Source organism: Musca autumnalis, unplaced genomic scaffold (assembly GCF_047663935.1).
Source record: "Musca autumnalis isolate F117 unplaced genomic scaffold, ASM4766393v1 scaffold_1, whole genome shotgun sequence".
Lineage (NCBI taxonomy): Eukaryota > Metazoa > Arthropoda > Insecta > Diptera > Muscidae > Musca > Musca autumnalis.
The window spans coordinates 25387515-25413732 of record NW_027411644.1 but is presented as its reverse complement, the minus strand read 5'-3'; the positions used below and the strand labels follow the sequence as shown (position 1 = coordinate 25413732).

At 33.7% G+C, this 26218-nt stretch overlaps 1 protein-coding gene across 1 annotated transcript; it reads right to left on the bottom strand.

Annotated features, from left to right (window-relative positions):
* Positions 1–1269: 1269 nt before the first annotated feature.
* On the bottom strand, positions 1270–21155 carry jigr1 (jing interacting gene regulatory 1). Its single transcript, XM_073970760.1, has 4 exons — positions 20629–21155; positions 12219–12470; positions 2134–2527; positions 1270–2067 (listed from the first exon to the last, which is right to left on the bottom strand). Exons 2-4 carry the CDS (start codon positions 12355–12357, stop codon positions 1419–1421), a joined length of 1182 nt encoding a protein of 393 aa, XP_073826861.1. The 5' UTR covers positions 12358–12470; positions 20629–21155; the 3' UTR covers positions 1270–1418.
* Between the last annotated feature and the right edge of the window lie 5063 nt (positions 21156–26218).

The window sequence follows — 26218 nt, the reverse complement described above, 5'->3', positions numbered from 1 at the left end:
TTTTTTCAATACTTACCTGAGATATGGTCACCCGAAATGTCTCAATATTTACGTCCACTTATTATTTCCTTGTATGTAGACTTTATGGTATCTATTACAAGGTTATAATTTTATTCTCCTCACTTCCCTCAATAGTGGTTCGAAATATCCAAATATATGAAGGAGTATGGATTTTATTCGTGTGGACCGTGTTGATTGGATCAGTCAGTGAAATAATTAGTACTACTGATTACGATATCCACTCCACAATGGCATAAAAATTTGCGCTAGAAACTTCCAAAACGTATTTCGTTAACTACGAAAATTTTATTTCTTTTTAAAATTATGGATCGCACTACTGGATTCTGTAACACATTTTTTGAGTTACCGAGAAAAATCGGTAAAATTAAAATGCTTATAATTTCTCTAATTAACGATGTTTTTCGGTAATTTAGCGGCGAATAAAAAGTAGTCGTATAGTTCTACCACTAGTAAGAGTGTTGTCAACTTTTATTTAAACTTTTTATTCATAATTTTGCATTTTAATGTTACCGATTTTTGTCAGTAACTCAAAAAATGTGTTAGAAAATCCCAGTTTTTTAACAGCCGTAGGCTGAGAGACACAAACGAATCCTGTAGTGGAATAATGTAAAGGTAAGGTCACATTAGGCAAATATTTGCTCCATCGACCGGCAGTGTGCGCTTACTGAGAGCAAGTGAGTATAATTAATGCGTTGAAATTTATACTTACTTGCTCTGATTAAGCGCACACTGCCGGTCGCTGGAGCAAATGTTTTCATAATGTGACCTACCTTATCTCTTTTTTTGGTTATAAACAAATCAATAAAATTAAAACACAAAATTAAAAATGAAGAGATTAAATTCAAGTTTGTACGGACGGTTATTATCGATAGGATTTAGCAACTACTCTAGTTTGATCGGTAACCTGCCGAAAAATTTCGTAGTTCGTTTTGCATATGACAGGGGATCAGATTTTTATCACATATAACACTAAAATGCATTCGTTGCGCAGATTAGAATGTATTCATATAGAATGACAATTGGTCTGTTCCAGTACTGCAAGAATCTTCAACCTTTTACTGTGATTACAATTTTTCCTTTATGTTATTGAAAAAATAAAAGAAAAATAGTAAAAAGTTGTAGATTCTAGGAGTTCTGGAACAAATCAAATATGTCTTCTAATTGAACACCAAATATTCAAATGTCTTCACGTACATATTTGTATGTAGAAGAAAAAAATAGTTCTCAGTAAAAGAAACAAATCCGCACTTCTCATATAGTAGGTAGGTAGTATCTTCTAATTATATATTTTTAATATAAAAAACGCCTTTTTACATTTGTAAAAGAATGTATGTGTTTGTGTGTATGTATGTATGTAAATAAATAATAGTCATTTGATGATGATTTAGTTGTAAATCTCATTGATCACTATTTTGTAAATGATTATTATGATGATGATGGTGCTGCTGCTGCTGTTGCTGACGATTGTCACCATCATCATCGCCATCATTAGTATTGCCGCCGCCAGCTGCCGCCGCTGCATTAGCTTCCATAAGATCCACTTTCATGGTTAAGGCCTTAACAATGTCCGAGGTGAATTTCTCAACCAATTCCAAGGCCATTTTTTGTGGTAAATCCAGTAGGGAAGAGGCTATGAAATTTCCAAATGAATTGTATTTATTTTCTCGCGGACTAAGCCGAGGCATTTTGGGAGGAGCATTATTGTAAAATGAGGATGATGCCGCTGTATCATCATGATGGGGACGACGTTTGGCGGCAGCAGTGATTAAGGGAGTTGAAGTCAATGGAGGCAAAGGACGATGTGAACGTTGTTGTTGTTGCTGTTCATGGTGCTGCTGCTGCTGTTCATTATTGTGACGTTTTGTAATGCGGGAATTGTGTTGCTGTTGTTGCTGCTGGAGTTGTTGCTGGGCCGCCAATTGCCGTTGTATTAACAACTGCTGTTGCTGTTGAACGTGTAAATGATGCTGCTGTTGTTGCTGCAACTGCTGTTCACGTTGACGCTGTAACATTTGCTGGCGATAGGTGTTGTTGTCATTGTCGTCTCTAAATAAAAACAAGATCCATTTGATTAGTTTAGTTTCGCAATTTTGAAATTAAATGTATACTTACGCCTCCTCTTCGGAGCCTTGTTCATCGGAGGCATCATTTTCTACTTTAACGGTAAGTAAACCATTTGGATATGGCTGCATGATACCGGATTGTGATCCATCCTCCTTATCATTGTCATCATCATCCATCATGCCGGCGGTATCATCTGGTCCCATGCCACTATAATCGTTACCCGAATCATTCATGTCTTCTTCTTTGTGATTATTAACTGGCAAAATACTTTTATATCTGCGACGAGCCTTAATGTGATTCGAAAGGAACTGTAGACTGTCATATAAGGGCCAGGGAGATTCATGATATTTCCCCGGCACCTCTTCACGCAGCTGTTCCATGCGACGTTTTTCCAAATTGTAACGATTGCGTAGCTGCAGCATGCGATCCTTGAGTATGGAAACTAATCAGCAGCAAGAGAGAACGAATTGTTGTTATTTTTTTATTTACCATTTAAAATGAAATCAATAACAAGTGGCATCAATGAAAATGTGGTTATAACAATTATGGTTTAGGTTGGTGGTCATCAACCATATGTTGCCAATTGTGGTTGGTTGCCACTGCAGCTGCCCTTAGGTGCAGCAAAACATGTGCTTGATTTTATGCATTCATTCATTAAATTCTAAAAAATCATCCTATCCTCTCTCCTGCCATTTTGCCTTTATTCCAAAAGCTTTTAGGGGTTAAAATTTTACATTTTCTATATGTAAACGTTTGTATAAGTGTGCATGTGTTTGTGTTCATCATTTAAATGAATTTTGTTTATATTTTATGTATAGCCAGCCGGCAGACACAACAAAAAGTAAAAGTCTAAATGACCAACCCTAACCCAACCTCCTTCTTAATCCTTTCTTTCTTTGTGGCAAATATTAGTTATCAATCTATTTATTTGGGGGGGAGTCGTAGTAAAAGCTTTACCAACAACAACAAACATTTTGCAACAAATAAGAGTAACATTTTTATGTATGCAAATTTTGATTTAATTTAATGTGTCAATATTTCTATGGACGGTGAAACAAGTGAAAGTGACGCCATCGACCGACCTGATGATATCCGTGGCTTCTTGCAATAGATGAGTCATGAGATTATTAACAAATAAGGGATGTTTTTGGAAATCGCAAGATATTCCTAGCTAACACAGAGGTTCATAATGAGTATGCTTAGGTATATGATAGAAGACCAAGGAAATTTTTTAAGAGCTTCGAAATAAAGATCTATTTGTAAGATAGAAATAAGACTTTGTGACCAAAATGTTTGCTGTCAGATGACAACAAAATGTTTTCTTAGTAGCCATGCGAATTTGAGATAATGGTTTATGTATACCCAATAATTTTCTTATAGCTTCCAGGAATAGATTAACAGCCTTTCACATCGAAAAAAAAAAAAACAAAACAAAATATGTTCTCTGCTTAAGATCTTCTATAACATCAAAAGGTGCATTAAAATAGCCTTAATATAAAAGGCCAAATTCCTCTAAAGAAATGAAAGAATCGATATCTAAAAACATTTTTAAAAAATTCACGCCTCCTAAAAATACTTTGGAAACAATTCTAGGCCTTCTAAAAATATTTTTAAAAAATCCACGCCTCCTAAAAATACTTTGGAAACAATTCTAGGCCTTCTAAAAATATTTTTAAAAAATCCACGCCTCCTAAAAATACTTTGGAAACAATTCTGGGCCTTCTAAAAATATTTTTAAAAAATCCACGCCTCCTAAAAATACTTTGGAAACAATTCAACGCCTCCTAAAAAATCCACGCCTCCTAAAAATACTTTGGAAACAATTCTAGGCCTTCTAAAAATATTATTAAAAAATCCACGCCTCCTAAAAATACTTTGGAAACAATTCTAGGCCTTCTAAAAATATTTTTAAAAAATCCACGCCTCCTAAAAATACTTTGGAAACAATTCTAGGCCTTCTAAAAATATTATTAAAAAATCCACGCCTCCTAAAAATATTTTGGAAACAATTCTAGGCCTTCTAAAAATATTATTAAAAAATCCACGCCTCCTAAAAATACTTTGGAAACAATTCTAGGCCTTCTAAAAATATTTTTAAAAAATCCACGCCTCCTAAAAATACTTTGGAAACAATTCTAGGCCTTCTAAAAATATTTTTAAAAAATCCACGCCTCCTAAAAATAATTTGGAAAAAACTCTAGGCCTTCAAAAAATATTTCAAAAATATCCACGCCTACTAAAAATACTTTGGAAACAATTCTAGGCCTTCTAAAAATATTTTTAAAACATCCACGCCTCCTAAAAATACTTTGGAAACAATTCTAGGCCTTCTAAAAATATTTTTAAAACATCCACGCCTCCTAAAAATACTTTGGAAACAATTCTAGGCCTTCTAAAAATATTTTTAAAAAATCCACGCCTCCTAAAAATACTTTGGAAACAATTCTAGGCCTTCTAAAAATATTTTTAAAAAATCCACGCCTCCTAAAAATACTTTGGAAACAATTCTAGGCCTTCTAAAAATATTTTTAAAACATCCACGCCTCCTAAAAATACTTTGGAAACAATTCTAGGCCTTCTAAAAATATTTTTAAAAAATCCACGCCTCCTAAAAATACTTTGGAAACAATTCTAGGCCTTCTAAAAATATTTTTAAAAAATCCACGCCTCCTAAAAATACTTTGGAAACAATTCTAGGCCTTCTAAAAATATTTTTAAAAAATCCACGCCTCCTAAAAATACTTTGGAAACAATTCTAGGCCTTCTAAAAATATTTTTAAAAAATCCACGCCTCCTAAAAATACTTTGGAAACAATTCTAGGCCTTCTAAAAATATTTTTAAAAAATCCACGCCTCCTAAAAATACTTTGGAAACAATTCTAGGCCTTCTAAAAATATTTTTAAAAAATCCACGCCTCCTAAAAATACTTTGGAAACAATTCTAGGCCTTCTAAAAATATTTTTAAAAAATCCACGCCTCCTAAAAATACTTTGGAAACAATTCTAGGCCTTCTAAAAATATTTTTAAAAAATCCACGCCTCCTAAAAATACTTTGGAAACAATTCTAGGCCTTCTAAAAATATTTTTAAAAAATCCACGCCTCCTAAAAATACTTTGGAAACAATTCTAGGCCTTCTAAAAATATTTTTAAAAAATCCACGCCTCCTAAAAATACTTTGGAAAATATTCTAGGCTTTTAAAAAATCCACGCCTCCTAAAAATACTTTGGAAACAGTTCTAGGCCTTCTAAAAATATTTAAAAAAAATCCATGCCTCCTAAAAATACTTTGAAAACAATTCTAGGCCTTCTAAAAATATTTTTAAAAAAAACCACGCCTCCTAAAAATACTTTGGAAACAATTCTAGGCCTTCTAAAAATATTTTTAAAAAATCCACGCCTCCTAAAAATACTTTGGAAACAATTCTAGGCCTTCTAAAAATATTTTTAAAAAATCCACGTCTCCTAAAAATACTTTGGAAACAATTCTAGGCCTTCTAAAAATATTTTTAAAAAATCCACGCCTCCTAAAAATACTTTGGAAACAATTCTAGGCCTTCTAAAAATATTTTTAAAAAATCCACGTCTCCTAAAAATACTTTGGAAACAATTCTAGGCCTCCTAAAAATATTTTTAAAAAATCCACGCCTCCTAAAAATACTTTGGAAACAATTCTAGGCCTTCTAAAAATATTTTTAAAAAATCCACGCCTCCTAAAAATACTTTGGAAACAATTCTAGGCCTTCTAAAAATATTTTTAAAAAATCCACGTCTCCTAAAAATACTTTGGAAACAATTCTAGGCCTTCTAAAAATATTTTTAAAAAATCCACGTCTCCTAAAAATACTTTGGAAACAATTCTAGGCCTTCTAAAAATATTTTTAAAAAATCCACGCCTCCTAAAAGTACTTTGGAAAAAATGCTATGCCTTCTAAAAATATTTTTAAAAAATCCACGCCTCCTAAAAATACTTCGGAAACAATTCTAGGCCTTCCAAAAATATTTTTAAAAAATCCACGCCTCCTAAAAATACTTTGGAAACAATTCTAGGCCTTCTAAAAATATTTTTAAAAAATCCACGCCTCCTAAAAGTACTTTGGAAAAAATGCTATGCCTTAAAAATATTTTTAAAAAATCCACGCCTCCTAAAAATACTTTGGAAACAATTGTAGGCCTTCTAAAAATATTTTTAAAAAATCCACGCCTCCTAAAAATACTTTGGAAACAATTCTAGGCCTTCTAAAATTATTTTTAAAAAATCCACGCCTCCTAAAAATACTTTGGAAACAATTCTAGGCCTTCTAAAAATATTTTTAAAAAATCCACGCCTCCTATAAATACTTTGGCAAAAATGAAAGGCCTTCAAAAAATATTTTTAAAAAATCCACGCCTCCTAAAAATACTTTGGAAACAATTCTAGGCCTTCAAAAAATATTTTTAAAAAATCCACGCCTCCTAAAAGTACTTTGGAAAAAATTCAAGGTCATCAACAATATTTTTATAAGATCCACGCCTCCTTAAAAATATTCTAGGCCTTCTAAAAATATTTTTAAAAAATCCACGCCTCCTAAAAATACTTTGGAAACAATTCTAGGCCTTCTAAAAATATTTTTAAAAAATCCACGCCTCCTAAAAATACTTTGGAAACAATTCTAGGCCTTCTAAAAATATTTTTAAAAAATCCACGCCTCCTAAAAATACTTTGGAAACAATTCTAGGCCTTCTAAAAATATTTTTAAAAAATCCACGCCTCCTAAAAATACTTTGGAAACAATTCTAGGCCTTCTAAAAATATTTTTAAAAAATCCACGCCTCCTAAAAATACTTTGGAAACAATTCTAGGCCTTCTAAAAATATTTTTAAAAAATCCACGCCTCCTAAAAATACTTTGGAAACAATTCTAGGCCTTCTAAAAATATTTTTAAAAAATCCACGCCTCCTAAAAATACTTTGGAAACAATTCTAGGCCTTCTAAAAATATTTTTAAAAAATCCACGCCTCCTAAAAATACTTTGGAAACAATTCTAGGCCTTCTAAAAATATTTTTAAAAAATCCACGCCTCCTAAAAATACTTTGGAAACAATTCTAGGCCTTCTAAAAATATTTTTAAAAAATCCACGCCTCCTAAAAATACTTTGGAAACAATTCTAGGCCTTCTAAAAATATTTTTAAAAAATCCACGCCTCCTAAAAATACTTTGGAAACAATTCTAGGCCTTCTAAAAATATTTTTAAAAAATCCACGCCTCCTAAAAATACTTTGGAAACAATTCTAGGCCTTCTAAAAATATTTTTAAAAAATCCACGCCTCCTAAAAATACTTTGGAAACAATTCTAGGCCTTCTAAAAATATTTTTAAAAAATCCACGCCTCCTAAAAATACTTTGGAAACAATTCTAGGCCTTCAAAAAATATTTTTAAAAAATCCACGCCTCCTAAAAATATTTTGGAAACAATTCTAGGCCTTCTAAAAATATTTTTAAAAAATCCACGCCTCCTAAAAATACTTTGGAAACAATTCTAGGCCTTCTAAAAATATTTTTAAAAAATCCACGCCTCCTAAAAATACTTTGGAAACAATTCTAGGCCTTCTAAAAATATTTTTAAAAAATCCACGCCTCCTAAAAATATTTTGGAAACAATTCTAGGCCTTCTAAAAATATTTTTAAAAAATCCACGCCTCCTAAAAATACTTTGGAAACAATTCTAGGCCTTCTAAAAATATTTTTAAAAAATCCACGCCTCCTAAAAATACTTTGGAAACAATTCTAGGCCTTCTAAAAATATTTTTAAAAAATCCACGCCTCCTAAAAATACTTTGGAAACAATTCTAGGCCTTCAAAAAATATTTAAAAAAATCCACGCCTCCTAAAAATGCTTTGAAAAAAATTATAGGCCTTCAAAAAATATTTAAAAAAATCCACGCCTCCTAAAAATACTTTGGAAAAAATTCAAGGCCTTCAAAAAATATTTTTAAAAAATCCACGCCTCCTAAAAGTACCTTGGACGAAATTCTAGGCCTTCTAAAAATATTTTTAAAAAATCCACGCCTCCTAAAAATACTTTGGAAACAAATCTAGGCCTTCCAAAAATATTTTTAAAAAATCCACGCCTCCTAAAAATACTTTGGAAACAATTCTATGCCTTCTAAAAATATTTTTAAAAAATCCACGCCTCCTAAAAGTACTTTGGGCAAAATTCTAGGAATTCAAAAAATACTTTAAAAAAAATACACGCCCTCTAAAAATACTTTGGAAAAAAATTCTAGGCCTTCTAAAAATATTTTTAAAAAATCCACGCCTCCTAAAAATACTTTGGAAACAATTCTAGGCCTTCTAAAAATATTTTTAAAAAATCCACGCCTCCTAAAGATACTTTGGAAACAATTTCAAGACCTTCTAAAAATATTTTTAAAAAATCCACGCCTCCTAAAAGTACTTTGGAAACAATTCTAGGCCTCCTAAAAATATTTAAAAAAAAAAAATCCACGCCTCCTAAAAACACTTTGGAAACAATTCTAGGCCTTCTAAAAATATTTTTAAAAAATCCACGCCTCCTAAAAGTACTTTGGAAACAATTCTAGGCCTCCTAAAAATATTTAAAAAAAAAAAAATCCACGCCTCCTAAAAATACTTTGGAAACAATTCTAGGCCTTCTAAAAATATTTTTAAAAAATCCACGCCTCCAAAAAATACTTTGGAAACAATTCTAGGCCTTCTAAAAATATTTTTAAAAAATCCACGCCTCCTAAAAATACTTTGGAAACAATTATAGGCCTTCTAAAAATATTTTTAAAAAATCCACGCCTCCAAAAAATACTTTGGAAAAAATTGTGGGCCTTCACAAAATATTTTTAAAAAATCCACGCCTCCAAAAAATACTTTGGAAAAAATTGTGGGCCTTCACAAAATATTTTTAAAAAAATCCACGTCTCCTAAAAATACTTTGGAAAAAATTCTAGGCCTTCAAAAAATATTTAAAAAATCCACGCCACCTAAAATTTTTCATAAAAATTCCAGGCCTTCAAAAATATTTTTAAAAAAATTAAAGCCTCCTAAAAATATTTTGAAAAATTTCTAGGCCTTCAAAAATATTTTTAAAAAATCCACCTCTCCTAAAAATTTTTGGGAAAAAAATTCTAGGCCTTCAAAAAATATTTAAGAAAAATCCACGCCTCCTAAAAATGCTTTGAAAAAAATTATAGGCCTTCAAAAAATATTTAAAAAAATCCACGCCTCCTAAAAATACTTTGGAAAAGAATCTAGGCCTTCAAAAAATATTTAAAAAAATCCACGCCTCCTAAAAATGCTTTGGAAAAGAATCTAGGCCTTCAAAAAATATTTAAAAAAATCCACGCCTCCTAAAAATGCTTTGAAAAAAATTATAGGCCTTCAAAAAATATTTAAAAAAATCCACGCCTCCTAAAAATACTTTGGAAAAAATTCAAGGCCTTCAAAAAATATTTTTAAAAAATCCACGCCTCCTAAAAGTACCTTGGACGAAATTCTAGGCCTTCTAAAAATATTTTTAAAAAATCCACGCCTCCTAAAAATACTTTGGAAACAAATCTAGGCCTTCCAAAAATATTTTTAAAAAATCCACGCCTCCTAAAAATACTTTGGAAACAATTCTATGCCTTCTAAAAATATTTTTAAAAAATCCACGCCTCCTAAAAATACTTTGGAAACAATTCTATGCCTTCTAAAAATATTTTTAAAAAATCCACGCCTCCTAAAAGTACTTTGGGCAAAATTCTAGGAATTCAAAAAATACTTTAAAAAAAATACACGCCCTCTAAAAATACTTTGGAAAAAAATTCTAGGCCTTCTAAAAATATTTTTAAAAAATCCACGCCTCCTAAAAATACTTTGGAAACAATTCTAGGCCTTCTAAAAATATTTTTAAAAAATCCACGCCTCCTAAAGATACTTTGGAAACAATTTCAAGACCTTCTAAAAATATTTTTAAAAAATCCACGCCTCCTAAAAGTACTTTGGAAACAATTCTAGGCCTCCTAAAAATATTTAAAAAAAACAAATCCACGCCTCCTAAAAATACTTTGGAAACAATTCTAGGCCTTCTAAAAATATTTTTAAAAAATCCACGCCTCCTAAAAGTACTTTGGAAACAATTCTAGGCCTCCTAAAAATATTTAAAAAAAAAAAATCCACGCCTCCTAAAAATACTTTGGAAACAATTCTAGGCCTTCTAAAAATATTTTTAAAAAATCCACGCCTCCAAAAAATACTTTGGAAACAATTCTAGGCCTTCTAAAAATATTTTTAAAAAATCCACGCCTCCTAAAAATACTTTGGAAACAATTATAGGCCTTCTAAAAATATTTTTAAAAAATCCACGCCTCCAAAAAATACTTTGGAAAAAATTGTGGGCCTTCACAAAATATTTTTAAAAAATCCACGCCTCCAAAAAATACTTTGGAAAAAATTGTGGGCCTTCACAAAATATTTTTAAAAAAATCCACGTCTCCTAAAAATACTTTGGAAAAAATTCTAGGCCTTCAAAAAATATTTAAAAAATCCACGCCACCTAAAATTTTTCATAAAAATTCCAGGCCTTCAAAAATATTTTTAAAAAAATTAAAGCCTCCTAAAAATATTTTGAAAAATTTCTAGGCCTTCAAAAATATTTTTAAAAAATCCACCTCTCCTAAAAATTTTTGGGAAAAAAATTCTAGGGCTTCAAAAAATATTTAAAGAAAATCCACGCCTCGTAAAAATACTTTGAAAAAATTCAATGTCTTTAACAACATTTTTAACAAATCCACGCCTCCTAAAAATACTTTGCAAAAAAATTCAAGGCCTTTAAAAATATTTTTAAAAAATCCACGCCTCCTAAAAATACTTTGAAAAAATCAACGCCTTCTTAAAAATACTTTGGACAAAATTCAAGGCCTTCAAAAAATATTTTAAAAACATCCACGCCTCCTAAAAGTCCTTTGGAAAAAATTCTAGGCCTTCAAGAATATTTTAAAAAAATCCACGCCTCCCAATTTTTTTTTTTAAAAATTCCAGGCCTTCAAAAATATTTTAAAAAAATCCACGCCTCCCAAAATTTTTCTTAAAAATTCCAGGCCTTCAAAATATTTTTAAAAAATGCACGCCTCCTAAAAATGCTTTGAAAAAATTCAGGGCCTTTAAAAAAATCCACAATTCCTAAAAATACTTTGAAAAAATTTAATGCCTTTAAAAATATTTTAAAAAAATCCACGCCTCCTAAAAGTACTTTGGAAAAAAATGCTAGGCCTTAAAAATATTTGAAAAAAATCCACGCCTCCTAAAATTAATTTGGAAAAAATTCTAGGCCTTTATCAAATATTTTTAAAAAAATCCAAGCCTCCTAAAATACTTTGAAAAAAATTCTAGGCCATCAAAAAATATTTTTAAAAAATCCACGTCTCCTAAATATAATTTGGAAACAATTCTAGGCCTTCTAAAAATATTTTTTAAAAAAAATCACCCCTCCTAAAAATACTTTGGAAAAGAATCTAGGCCTTCAAAAAATATTTAAAAAAAGCCACGCCTCCTAAAAATACTTTGAAAACAAAAAAATCAAGGCCTTTAAAAATATTTTAAAAAAATCCATGCCTCCTAAAGCTACTTTAAAAAAATCAAGGCCTTTAAAAAATATTTTTAAAAAATCCGCTCCTCCTAAAAATACTTTGAAAAAAATTCAAGGCCTTTAAAAAATATTTTTTAAAAAATCCACGCCTCCTAAAGCTACTTTAAAAAAATGCAAGGCCTTTAAAAAATATTTTTAAAAAATCCACGCCTCCTAAAAATGCTTTGGAAACAATTCTAGGCCCTCTAAAAATATTTTTAAAAAATCCACGCCTCCTAAAAATACTTTGGAAACAATTCTAGGCCTTCTAAAAATATTTTTAAAAAATCCACGCCTCCTAAAAATACTTTGGAAACAATTCTAGGCCTTCTAAAAATATTTTTAAAAAATCCATGCCTCCTTTGGAAGACTTGAGATGCAAAACCCATGTGATTACTAGTAAAATCTTTGTAATGCGTAGTCTGAAATAATTAACAAGGTATGAAATTAAAATAAAACTTAAAATTGTTATTACCACATTTTCATTTACCACCTCTAGTCATCTCTTAAACTTACCATCATAACCCAATTTATTGGATATTTCCTGCCACTGCTGGGCATTATAAAGTTTATCCTTAAACTGCAACGAGTTGCGATCGTACAGACTTGTACGACGGCGAAACTCTTCAATTAAACTTAAATCGAATTCACCCATTTGAGGCAAAGAATTACGTGGACGACCACGACGTGGTTGATATTCTGTGTAGAGCGCCAGATTGAAGCCGCAGAAAAAAGTTTTGTTTTTATCAATACTTTAAATTATTTTTGCTGAAAATTAAAAACAAAAAAATTGTTATATAATTTTTTTTTTTTTTTTTTAATTTGTTAAGAGTTAATAAAATTCTAAGAAAATTTTCTATTGACTCAACGACGTTCGCGTTTTGTTGATTAATTTAGTTATTTAAATAATAAAATCAGCCAAGAGGGGAGCTTTCATTGTTTTTGCTTTCATAAACAAAAAATTTTATATATTTTTTTCATTCTCTCCACTCTTTATTTTTTAATTAACAGAAAAAACATTATAAAATATTCACACATGTTTGAGAGGCAACAATAAAGTCAAAGTAAAGGGAGAGAGATAAAGGTAATTTATTGAATAAGGGTTTTGAGACAATGAGAGGCGGCGGCATAAGCGAGAGAGTGAGTTGGGTAGGTCGAACGCATGGCTAGAATAACAGTGATGCTAATTAAACAGGTAATTTGTTGCGAAAAAAAAACGTTAGCCAAATGTGATATGAGTTTAGGAAAATATTACAGAAAAAATAAAAATACCTACAGCAGAAAATTAAAACAAAAACAATTAAATTAAATACAAGGTGGCGCAAAAGAAAACTTCCGATGTTTTTTGGCCTTTATGGCATTTTACATCACTTTGGCCAAAACTTCCGGCGATAGGTCCTCACATTCTTGACGGATATTGTCTTTAAGAGCTAAAAGAGTCTGAGGCTTGTTGACATAAACCCGCGACTTCAAAAAGCCCCACAAAAAGAAGTCTGGAGCGGACGGCCAGGAAACCTGCGTCGAAATTCACGTTGTGTCAAAGTCACCGACCGATTATTGGTCAAATAAATAGACACCAATATTCCGCGTTCTGGAGCAGTGTAGCGTAACATTATTTATTAACGTGTATTTCGCATGTATTTACTACACAAATGTCAAAGCAGAACTGACATTAGGGGCCAATCGCAAAATTTATAGAATTTTCTGATAGGAGGATTACTTTTGCGCCACCTAAATCCCACACAAGGGACGCAGTAGATCCGGGAGAGATCGATGTAGTGTAGTATAGTCTTGCGGAGCAAAGCAGACAATTGCTAACCCTTCTGGAACAAATTGTGGCTATGAGTTTCAGTCAGGGAAGTGGGTTTTTGCGTAGCCAGAGGACGACCGTAGGGCCTATCCAGGAGCACTGTCCATCGGCCGTAGCCAATAGAACTAACTTTCCGAAACAAGACACTACGCGTTTCACAACATAAAAAATACACATTTTTAACGCAGGTAAAAAGCAAACATATATCATTTTTATTTCTGATGCATTTAGTTGCAATTTTCGAGGAACAATGCTAGAGTGTGCAACTGAAATATTTTAACGAAGTTTAAACAACACAAAGCTACTGAGAGCAAGTTCACAATTACTATAATGACCCGAGAGCTCTAAACTATTTTACGGTCAAAAACTAAACTGGACTAAAACTAAAACTGGACAAAATAGGTGACTGAAATTGGTTCACTTGGATTTGAAATTGTCCTTGGCCACAATATTTCCAAAATGTTAGAAGACATCTGTTGGTGACAACTTGCAGTATATTTTTAATGCAATCCCTGCGGTGCACAGTGGTCCCGCATGTAATGTATGGAAAAGAGTGCCAAAAATAGTTCTTATCGAGCTACTGCCACCAAATTTTAAACGTAGGTTTATAACAAGCCAAAAAGATAGAAAATGGATGTAGGTCCATATTTGGGTATAGCTCCCATAGAAAGGTGCCGCCCGATTTATGGTATTTTGACGATTTTGGCCAAATTTAAAAACCGATTTGGGTGTCATTTTAAGTTCTGAGTGAATAAACTACCTCTTTGCAAAAAATATTCAATATAGGGCTCATATAACCATAGTCCCCATATAAATGTACCCTCAGATTTTCGATATTTTGACAATTTTACCGACATTTTCCAACTGATTTGGCTGTAATTTGTCATTTTGAGTTCTGAGTAAACCAAATACCTCCATGCAAAAAATGGTCAATATCGGTCTACGTTTAGGTATAGCCCCCATTATAAACGTAACTCCCTATTTTCGAAATTTTGATGATTTTAGCCACATTTTCCAACCGTTTTGGCTGTAATTTTGCATTTTGAGTTCTGAGTGAGAAAAATACATCCTTGCAAAAAATGTTCAGTATAGGTCCATGTTTGGGTATAGCTCCCATATAAACCTACCTCCCGATTTTGATTTTACAGGCGTGGTATAAGAGGAATAAATTAGCGGGTTGCAGATGGGGCCAGCTGGACTTTTTTGAATCGTGAACTAGAGACTATCCCCTGCATTAAAAAAAAAAAACTTAGAGACTCACAAACGCTCACAACATCAGTAAAACTCAACATAAATTAATAGTAATTATATTAAAAAAAATAGACAAAAGTCATTAATAAAGAAATTATTTCATCGACGCTTGAAAACGGATGATCCGATCTTTATCAGGGCAATCACGAATAAATAGTCCGTGCGGAATTTGTTCCCTTTCTCCAATTTCACAATTTTTTATTTCCATTTTAATGTCCAAGAAGGGAATATTTTTGTCGATTCGGCGAGAATATTCCATAATTAAGTGAATCTAGAAGATTTCAACGATTTAAAATATATTTTTTTAAAAGAATTTAAATTTTTAAAACTATTTTCCGTGCGGAAAATTCCGAGGGAAATATTCATGATTGCCCTGCATATGTTTTTGTGGGATTATACATACATATAAAGAGCTTGTATTTAAGCGAGAGACTTTTTTTATGGCGAAAATACTATCCTTTTTTTTTTTTTTTTGTTAAAATCGAAATTTTGACATTTCACAATTTTTTTTAAAATTATATTTTTAATTCCGTTTCGCTTAAGTACAAAACTATTAGGTTCTTAATGATCCCACAAAAACATATACTGATCGGTTTCGAGCTACAGTGGGCACCGCAAACTGCTTTAGTAAAAACAGTGTTTCGTAGGCGGCCATTTGTCAGGAAACTGTGCAATATTTCTCAAAAAAAAAAAAAAAAAAAAAAAAAAAACAAGTAAAAAAGTATCAGTCGGCTTTGCCGACAGAGATATACCCTCAGCCTGTGTATATTGAAACATTTACGTATGTATTTAGTGGGTTTTAAAAATTTTGGACGTTGATTAGGATTAAAGATCAAAAGTTTTGCGGAGGAAATACTAAAAGGAATGGATCGACATTGATCGTTATGGAAATGGATCTCCAGCCACAACATATGGTGCTATAGGGGGTTTTTACACTTTCGGGCTGTTTGCTCAAGAAGTTTGGACTTGCCCCTAAAAAAACTTTTCCCTTCGTAATTCAGGCAGCGAATGCAAGTTGCTTCAACAAAAATCAAAGTGATTCGATATAAGGTCTTAAAGTGAACTTATCCGAAATTTCGTGTGGGAGGTACCGGATGGAGTGGACAAATATAGTCCATATTTGAACCTGATCTATATCTGGTAGATATATTAGGATGTGTAAAGTATAGACCAATTCGGCCACTCCCTTCAATAGTTACCGTACGAACAATTTTTCCGAATATTTTTGAACTTTTGTGGGGGAGGTACCTGAAGGAGTGGACCGATATGGCTTATCTTCATACTTAAACTACGTTTGGACAAAATATTACTAAGGCCATATTTTGGACCGAATCGGCAGATCCGTTCGAGAGTTATTTTGAGCTCCAACCACCTCACACGGTGTCATAGGGGTTTTTTGCAACTTTCATGCTATTTTCTCAGGAAGTATGGACTTGCCCCTAATGAAACTTGTACCGTCGTATGGAGGGCAGTGAATACAAGTTTCTAAAACAAAAATCAAAGCGATTCGAGAGATGGCCCTAAACTGCAGTTTTGCGAAATTTTGTGTGGGAGGTACCCGAAGGAGTGGACCTATTGAGACCATATTGGAACCTCATATTACCCTGGTAGAAAGTTTACGCTATACAAAGTATGGACCAAATCGGTCACTCCCTTCAAGAGTTATCGTGCGCACAAATTTTCCGAACATTTTCGAACTTTTGTGGGGGAGGTACCGGAAGGAGTGGACCGATGTAGCTCATCTTCGAACTTAAACTAAGTTTGGGCAAAATATTACGAAAGCCAAAATTTGAACCGAATCGGTTCATCCGTTCGAGAGTTATCGTGCGCTCCAGCCAGCAGGACAGACAGACAGACAGACGGACGGACATGGCTAGATCGACTCCAAATTGTCTGAAACACATTTCGTCCAAACATACTTGGGGTCTATAACCATTATTTCGATGAGGCACATTTTCATCGTATCAAAGTGTATATACCCTCCATAGCCTAAAGGCTGAGGGTATAAAAAATCCGGAAGTAGCTCAAGGTGCGGTCTTTTAGATGAAAACAAAATCTTATTCTGTTGAAGATTTTACACATTGATGGCGTTAAGGCTACCGGGTATGTTCTGAGACACACTTCACGCCTCAAGCATTTTGTTCGCCCCATTTACTCATATTCTTGCTAATTTCTCGGGGCTAAAATTCACTAGGTTATTTAAAAAGAAAACAAGTAAGTACGTATCAGTCAGTCAGCTGTGCTGTCAGAGAAATACCCTCAGCCACTGACCAAGAAAAATACAACAAAACCAAACACAATAATTATGCCGTATATAAAATATATTGAGTTTGCTTTAAAATCTGTAGGTACCGTAACGGGGGCTTATACCAAATCATATATTGACATATACCAAACATTTTTGGCAATCAAACTTCCTCATAAAAGACTCAAAATATTAAATTATGTTAAAATAAGTTTGAAAGAAATTTTTGAAAAAGTTTTAGAGTTATCTTGCACAATATCCGACAGAATTTTAAAGCTTTTGGGTCATTATCTTAGGAAATATTGACTTACTCCGGATCAAAATGTACCATTGTAAATGAGGCCGCTCCAACAATCTACTGAAAAAGAGTCAAAACGATGCGAGAGGAGCTTCTAAACTTCACTTTATCCGAATTTTGTGTGGGAGGTACCCGAAGGAGTGGACCGATATAGTCTATATTTCAATCTCATACTGGATTGGATGAAATAATACGATGTGCAAAGCCTGCATCAATCAAAAACTTCCATGCGAGAATTATCTTGCGGATTTGCCAATTTTGGTTGGCGCCGTCAGGGTTCCTTGGAGCTTTTAGGTCAATATCTCAGGAAGTATGGACTTCCGCAAGAAAAAAATTGTACCGTCATAAAGGGAGCCGCCAGGAAAACTTACTGAAACAAATTGCAAAACCATCCGAGAGGAGCCCTTAAACTTCACTTTATCCAAATTTTGTGTGGGAGGTACCCGAAGGAGTGGACCGATACAATTCATATTCCAACCTGATACATGACTGGATGAAATAATACGATGTGCAGAGCCTGCACCAATCAGAAATTCTCTGCGAGAATTATCTTGCGGATTTGCCATTTTGGTTGGTGCCGTTAGGGTTTCTTGGAGCTTTTAGACCAATATCTCAGGAAGTATGGACTTCCGCAAGAAAAAAATTGTACCGCCATAAAGGGAGCCGCAAGGAAAACTTACTGAAGAAAATTGCAAAACCATCCGAGAGGAGCCCTTAAACTTCACTTTATCCGAATTTTGTGTGGGAGGTACCCGAAGGAGTGGACCGATACAATCCATATTCCAACCTGATACATGACTGGATGAAATAATACGATGTGCAAAGCCTGCACCAATCAGAAATTCTCTACGAGGATTATCTTGCGGATTTGCCAATTTTGGTTGGTGCCGTCAGGGTTTCTTGGAGCTTTTAGGCCAATATCTCAGGAAGTATGGACTTCCGCAAGAAAAAAATTGTACCGTCATAAAGGGAGCCGCCAGGAAAACTTACTGAAACAAATTGCAAAACCATCCGAGAGAAGCCCTTAAACTTCACTTTATCCGAATTTTGTGTGGGAGGTACCCGAAGGAGTGGGCAGATATAGTTCATATTCGAACCAGATCTATATCTGGAAGGAATAATACGATGTGCAAAGTTTTGACCAAATCGATTGCTCCCTTCGAGAGTTGTTGGTTGGAATCGGTTGAACTGTTCGAGAGTTATCGTGCGCACAATCCAGACAGACAGACATTTTTCGTATCAAAGTATATATACCCTTCTAGCCTAAAGGCTGAGGGTATAAAAATACCCCTCAGTAATGTTGGCGTCATTTCCTGATTATTTCACCCATGTATAACTTCTTTACAAGTGGTGTCGTAAGACACGCCGTTCGGACTCATTGATAAACAGTAGGTCCCATATCATTGAGCTAGTATGAATCGGGGTGCACTCATTGATATGAGAGAAGTCTCCCTTGTCTCGCCTGGGATGTTTGTGGAACATTATTATATTATTATTATTATTTATATTATTATTATTTAAAAAGAAGAGTACACTCTAGTCCGTCCATAAAATATTAGAAAAATAAACGTAAATGGTGTAAACAAAATGCTTGAGGCATGAAGTGAGAGGTGAAGTGTGTCTCAGAACATACCCGTATGACTCTTCAATTACTGCAGTCTTTCAGGTCCAATTTCATGGGTATTTTTTTATAAGGCTTTCTTTCAACTATGACGGGATCATGTATGTATGTTTCCCGTATTTTGATTATTAAGGAACATTTCAGCGATATATTCTGGGCCGCATTTTTAGAATCCTGCATTCACGCAAGAATTGAATATTTGTAATTTTGCGTTTTTGGAAATTTGTGTTGAGCCCCAGGTTTCATTTTGGCGCCCAAATATAGATAATGCCTTATTTAGTCTGTTACAGACATCGACTTCCACATTATGCAGCCCAAATAACAGCAGTTGTCCACGTATTTTATGTCTTTCTTGCAGATTTGGAGCAAGTTGAATTTAAGCATTAAGCTCGCTTAAAATTATAATTTTTCTCTATATAGCCGGCCTTCGGCCGGGGATTTAAGACTTTCTGCTATGGACAGGTGCATATCTAGGGCACGGGAACAAAATATCTTTTAAATTGAAAATTGTTCTCTAAGTAGCCGACATTTAACAAGGGAATTTTCGGAACTTCGGAGGCCCATATCTCGGGAAGTATGGACTTCCGCAATAAATGTTATGTATATTTGTGATCAGGGTAACGAGACCTAGGTACCTGTTGAAAAAATTTGGTCCCGATCCGAGCTTAATGCTTAAACTCATCTTAAGCCGCAAATTTAAAAACGATGCGTCTGTTTTGTTAATTCGTTATGGCCCATAACCTCAAAACCGTGTCTTTGGTCTTCTATCACGTTACGGTGCCAGAATATGGCAATTTTTTCGTGTTGCACAGAGTAATGACCCTAAAAGCAAAACCAACCCCTACTTCGAATTTATTCATTTAGCAAACTGTCTAGAAAGCCATCCGCTTATGTACAGAGGCCTTAACTCTTATAGTTATCATGGAAATGTTGCGACAATAGGCATATGTCATCTACAAAATCATAATCTTCAAAGCCTTTTCTTGAAACTCCAGACGATATCGCGTTTTCCCCGCGTTTATAATATTTGCGCTTTAAAAAAAAAAACGCAACAACTGTCATCACTAATTACAGGTATTAGGGTTCTCGTCGTACCTATGCATTAATTTTGTGGATTAAAGAATACACAGAGAGATATGGTTTGGTATGTTGGTGGCAGCGGCAATTTTCACAACACAACAAATTCTCTCGCACTATTACGGGTTTTCATATGATTTCCTCTCTCAGATTCTATGCAAAACACCAACAAACAAACAGTGTGGGTAAATGACTGAGTACTATACCTGCCACACACTCTCTCTCTCTTGCTCTCCTTTTATGTTTTTATTATAAGGCAGGCAGGCAAGCAAACACACAATGGTTGGTAATTATTTTTTTTTTATTTTTCATTGCTGCTGCTTGTTATAATAAATCGCACAAAGTAAAAACAAGAAAAATAATCAATTTAAAATAAACTTTAATTTTTTATATAGAGGTTGTATTTCACAAGCAGCGGCAACAACAACAAAAAACAAAAACCAACAAGTAATGGAAATGAATGACTATAATTTTTTTGGTTATAGGAAAAAAACTATTTAATAGCAATTTTGTATACCCTGCATTAATTATAATGAAAATTAAATGAATACACAAAAATCATATTTTTTTTAATTATTGAGTCAATAGAAATTTTTCAAGAAAATTAAAAAAATATTTACTTACCTTTTTGCTTTGTAATCCACCAAATTTGTTTTTGATTTTTTGTCAAAAAATATTTATTCTTTAATTTTTAAAAATGTTCCTTATAGTCTTTTTGTCGTTTGGAAATGATAATACAAAAAAATTATTTCTTCTTTTTTTATGTTTCTTCGCATACGAACAAGAAATTCTGCCGTCGCCGTTGCTGTCTTTGTCTTAGAGTAGACACGACGTATGCACTCTTCCGCATTTAAGTTAAAACTAAACTCTTAAAACAATTATTTTTGTATATAATTTTTTATTTTCCATATTTATTACGTTGTTTTCTTTGGTATGGCTCTTCTACAAAACAACACAACACAAGAAAGCAAAATACTCACTCACGCCATTGTGAGAGAGCGAACAGCATACAAGAGCCGAGGCAACAAGCCACAAACATTCTTCGTTCAACCGATTGTATGTTGTTTTGGTGGCGCGTTTGGGTTGTTGTTATATGGCTTTTATTTCGTTTTGTGTTAATTTTCTTGTTATGCTTTGTATGGCAACTCGCACACACACACAAACGAACACATTGTAAAAATTTCGTTAAGTATAAAAACAAAAAATAAAAAAAATATATAAAAAATTATTTTCATTGTTTGACAAACAAACAATAACTTATAATTTTTGTATTTCTTCTTTAGGTTAATACAGAGAGAAAGGGGGGAGAGAGAAATGTAATGTGAAAATCATACACACAACTACTATACAAAGAAAGAAAGAAAAACATCCACCATATAAAATTAATTAACAAGTTAATATATACTTGGGCATGTATAACAGTTAATGAGGAATCGTCGTCGTATTATTTCACCCATACTTACATATATAAAAGATAATAAAATAAAGAGTAGTTTTTGGGGGTTTCATATTTTGTAAAAATAAAAAAAAAACTATTATCAAAGTGAGAGGTGAGAGAGAATAACTGCTTATTTAATATAGAGAGTAAAGTAAAATAATAGTTATGAAGACAGTGTGGCCATATCTATTTTTAAAACACGCTAAATGGCGTTAACGCGCCAATTATAAATTTCATCGTTTATTTAATCATACCTCTATTACAACATAAAAAGTTGCTGTGTATTTAAAAATAAAAACAAGTAAAATAGAATTTTATACCCATATTAAAATTAATTAATTAAAATTAGCTTGAAAATTAAAAGAAAAATAAAAAATAAATAAAATTGTTATTGGGAAATGCCGAAATATTGAAGCTATCTATACAAAACCAATATCTATGCTTGTTGTTGCGTTTATTACTTGTGTTGTTTTAATTTTCCTCAACCAAGAGTTTGTAGCTAAGACCATCCAAATATTTGTAATAGGTAGGACGGACCTTTAGAAAATTATGAACAATACCAATAATTTGTTGTTGGAACGTTCAAACACACAAAATGTAAAATTAAAGTGACTTCCGAACAGATGTATGTATGTATGTGTACCTAATTTTTAAAAAAAGTCCATACTTCCTGACAAAATAGCCCGAAATCTGTAAAAAACCCCAACGGTAAACATGTGTAGTGAAGCTGAATCTCACAATAACTCTCGTACGGATCTACCGATTTGGTCAAAAATTTGGCCTTCGTAATATTTTGTCCAAAGGTACCATCCGGTACCTATAGAAGACCATCGTAGGAGATTTCTATAGAATAGAAGACCTCCAAAGGAGGTTTCTATAGAATAGAAGACCATCGTAGGAGATTTCTATAGAATAGAAGGAGCTTTCAATAGAATAGAAGACCTCCGTAAGAGGCTTCTATAGAATAGAAGACCATCGTAGGAGATTTCTATAGAATAGAAGGAGGTTTCTATAGAATAGAAGATCTCCGTAGGAGGTTTCTATAGAATAGAAGACCTCCGTAGGAGGTTTCTATAGAATAGAAGACCTCCGTAGGAGGTTTCTATAGAATAGAAGACCTCCGTAGGAGGTTTCTATAGAATAGAAGACCTCCGCAGGAGGTTTCTATAGAATAGAAGACCTCCGTAGGAGGTTTCTATAGAATAGAAGACCTCCGCAGGAGGTTTCTATAGAATAGAAGACCTCCGTAGGAGGTTTCTATAGAATAGAAGACCTCCGCAGGAGGTTTCTATAGAATAGAAGATCTCCGTAGGAGGTTTCTATAGAATAGAAGATCTCCGTAGGAGGTTTCTATAGAATAGAAGATCTCCGTAGGAGGTTTCTATAGAATAGAAGATCTCCGTAGGAGGTTTCTATAGAATAGAAGATCTCCGTAGGAGGTTTCTATAGAATAGAAGATCTCCGTAGGAGATTTCTATAGATTAGATGGTCTCCGTAGGAGGTTTCTATAGAATAGAAGATCTCCGTAGGAGGTTTCTATAGAATAGAAGACCTCCGTTGGAGGTTTCTATAGAATAGAAGACCTCCGTTGGAGGTTTCTATAGAATAGAAGACCTCCGTTGGAGGTTTCTATAGAATAGAAGACCTCCGTTGGAGGTTTCTATAGAATAGAAGACCTCCGTTGGAGGTTTCTATAGAATAGAAGACCTCCGTTGGAGGTTTCTATAGAATAGAAGACCTCCGTTGGAGGTTTCTATAGAATAGAAGACCTCCGTTGGAGGTTTCTATAGAATAGAAGACCTCCGTTGGAGGTTTCTATAGAATAGAAGACCTCCGTTGGAGGTTTCTATACAATAGAAGACCTCCGTTGGAGGTTTCTATAGAATAGAAGACCTCCGTTGGAGGTTTCTATAGAATAGAAGACCTCCGTTGGAGGTTTCTATAGAATAGAAGACCTCCGTTGGAGGTTTCTATAGAATAGAAGACCTCCGTAGGTGGTTTCTATAGAATAGAAGACCTCCGTTGGAGGTTTCTATAGAATAGAAGACCTCCGTTGGAGGTTTCTATAGAATAGAATACCTCCGTTGGAGGTTTCTATAGAATAGAAGACCTCCGCTGGAGGTTTCTATAGAATAGAAGACCTCCGCTGGAGGTTTCTATAGAATAGAAGACCTCCGTAGGAGGTTTCTATAGGATAGAAGACCTCCGTTGGAGGTTTCTATAGAATAGAAGACCTCCATAGGAGGTTTCTATAGAATAGAAGACCTCCGTTGGAGGTTTCTATAGAATAGAAGACCTCCGTTGGAGGTTTCTATAGAATAGAAGACCTCCGTTGGAGGTTTCTATAGAATAGAAGACCTCCGTTGGAGGTTTCTATAGAATAGAAGACCTCCGTTGGAGGTTTCTATAGAATAGAAGACCTCCGTTGGAGGTTTCTATAGAATAGAAGACCTCCGTTGGAGGTTTCTATAGAATAGAAGACCTCCGTTGGAGGTTTCTATAGAATAGAAGACCTCCGTTGGAGGTTTCTATAGAATAGAAGACCTCCGTTGGAGGTTTCTATAGAATAGAAGACCTCCGTTGGAGGTTTCTATAGAATAGAAGACCTTCGTAGAAGGTTTCTATAGAATAGAAGACCATCGTAGGAGATTTCTATAGCATAGAAGACCTCCGTAGGAGGTTTCTATAGAATAGAAGACCATCCTAGGAGATTTCTATAGAATAGAAGAAGGTTTCTATAGAATAGAAGACCTCCAAGGAGGTTTCTTTAGAATAGAAGACCTCCGTAGGTGGTTTCTATAGAATAGAAGACCTCCATAGGAGGTTTCTATAGAATAGAAGACCTCCGTTGGAGGTTTCTATAGAATAGAAGACCTCCGTTGGAGGTTTCTATAGAATAGAAGACCTCCGTTGGAGGTTTCTATAGAATAGAAGACCTCCGTTGGAGGTTTCTATAGAATAGAAGACCTCCGTTGGAGGTTTCTATAGAATAGAAGACCTCCGTAGGAGGTTTCTATAGAATAGAAGACCATCCTAGGAGATTTCTATAGAATAGAAGAAGGTTTCTATAGAATAGAAGACCTCCGTAGGAGGTTTCTATAGAATAGAAGACCTCCGTAGGGGGTTTCTATAGAATATAGAAGACCTCCGTAGGAGGTTTCTATAGAATAGAAGACCTCCGTAGGGGGTTTCTATAGAATATAGAAGACCTCCGTAGGAGGTTTCTATAGAATAGAAGACCTCCGTAGGGGGTTTCTATAGAATATAGAAGACCTCCGTAGGGGGTTTCTATAGAATATAGAAGACCTCCGTAGGAGGTTTCTATAGAATAGAAGACCTCCGTAGGGGGTTTCTACAGAATATAGAAGACCTCCGTAGGAGGTTTCTATAGAATAGAAGACCTCCGTAGGAGGTTTCTATAGAATAGAAGACCTCCGTAGGAGGTTTCTATAGAATAGAAGACCTCCGTAGGAGGTTTCTATAGAATAGAAGACCTCCGTAGGAGGTTTCTATAGAATAGAAGACCTCCGTAGGAGGTTTCTATAGAATAGAAGACCTCCGTAGGAGGTTTCTATAGAATAGAAGACCTCCGTAAGAGGTTTCTATAGAATAGAAGACTTCCGTAGGAGGTTTCTATAGAATAGAAGACCTCCGTAGGAGGTTTCTATAGAATATAGAAGACCTCCGTAGGAGGTTTCTATAGAATAGAAGACCTCCGTAGGAGGTTTCTATAGAATAGAAGACCTCCGTAGGAGGTTTCTATAGCATAGAAGACCTCCGTAGGTGGTTTCTATAGAATAGAAGACCTCCGTAGGAGGCTTCTATAGAATAGAAGACCTCCGTAGGAGGTTTCTATAGAATAGAAGACCTCCGTAGGAGGTTCCTATAGAATAGAAGACCTCCGTAGGAGGTTTCTATAGAATAGAAGACCTCCGTAGGAGGTTTCTATAGAATAGAAGACCTCCGTAGGAGGTTTCTATAGAATAGAAGACCTCCGTAGGAGGTTTCTATAGAATAGAAGACCTCCGTAGGAGGTTTCTATAGAATAGAAGACCTCCGTAGGAGGTTTCTATAGAATAGAAGACCTCCGTAGGAGGTTTCTATAGAATAGAAGACCTCCGTAGGAGGTTTCTATAGGATAGAAGACCTCCGTAGGAGGTTTCTATAGAATAGAAGACCTCCGTAGGAGGTTTCTATAGAATAGAAGACCTCCGTAGGAGGTTTCTATAGAATAGAAGACCTCCGTAGGAGGTTTCTATAGTATTTTCTAATTTTTTTTCCAATTTTTTATTGTAAATCGTCTACAAACTTTTCATTTTCTTATTTTTGAAGCAATGAACTATAAAAAAATTGCAAAAATATTCTTAATTTTACGTTCAAAACAATATTTTAAATAAAATTTTCTAAAAAAGTGAAATTTTGTTGCAAATGTATTGGCCACCACTGTATAACATGTATTTCAATATTTAATTAAAATATTTTAGTGTGTACTGTACTTATGATTAAATAAAAAAAACTTATACGATTGACTAAGTTTTTTTATACACATTTTGTGTATATAACTAAACTAAAAATAACAAACTCATAAAAATAAACAATAAAAACAAGTTTATTATTTTAGTTTTTTTTTCTTTTTTGCTTGGAACAAAACCCACTTGCATGACTCGGCAATTAATCGCATTATTTATTATATACAAAAACAACTACATACATACAACATTTTTATTATAATTAAAAAGAAAAGAGAACAAAGTACCTATAATAAAAAAAACTGAA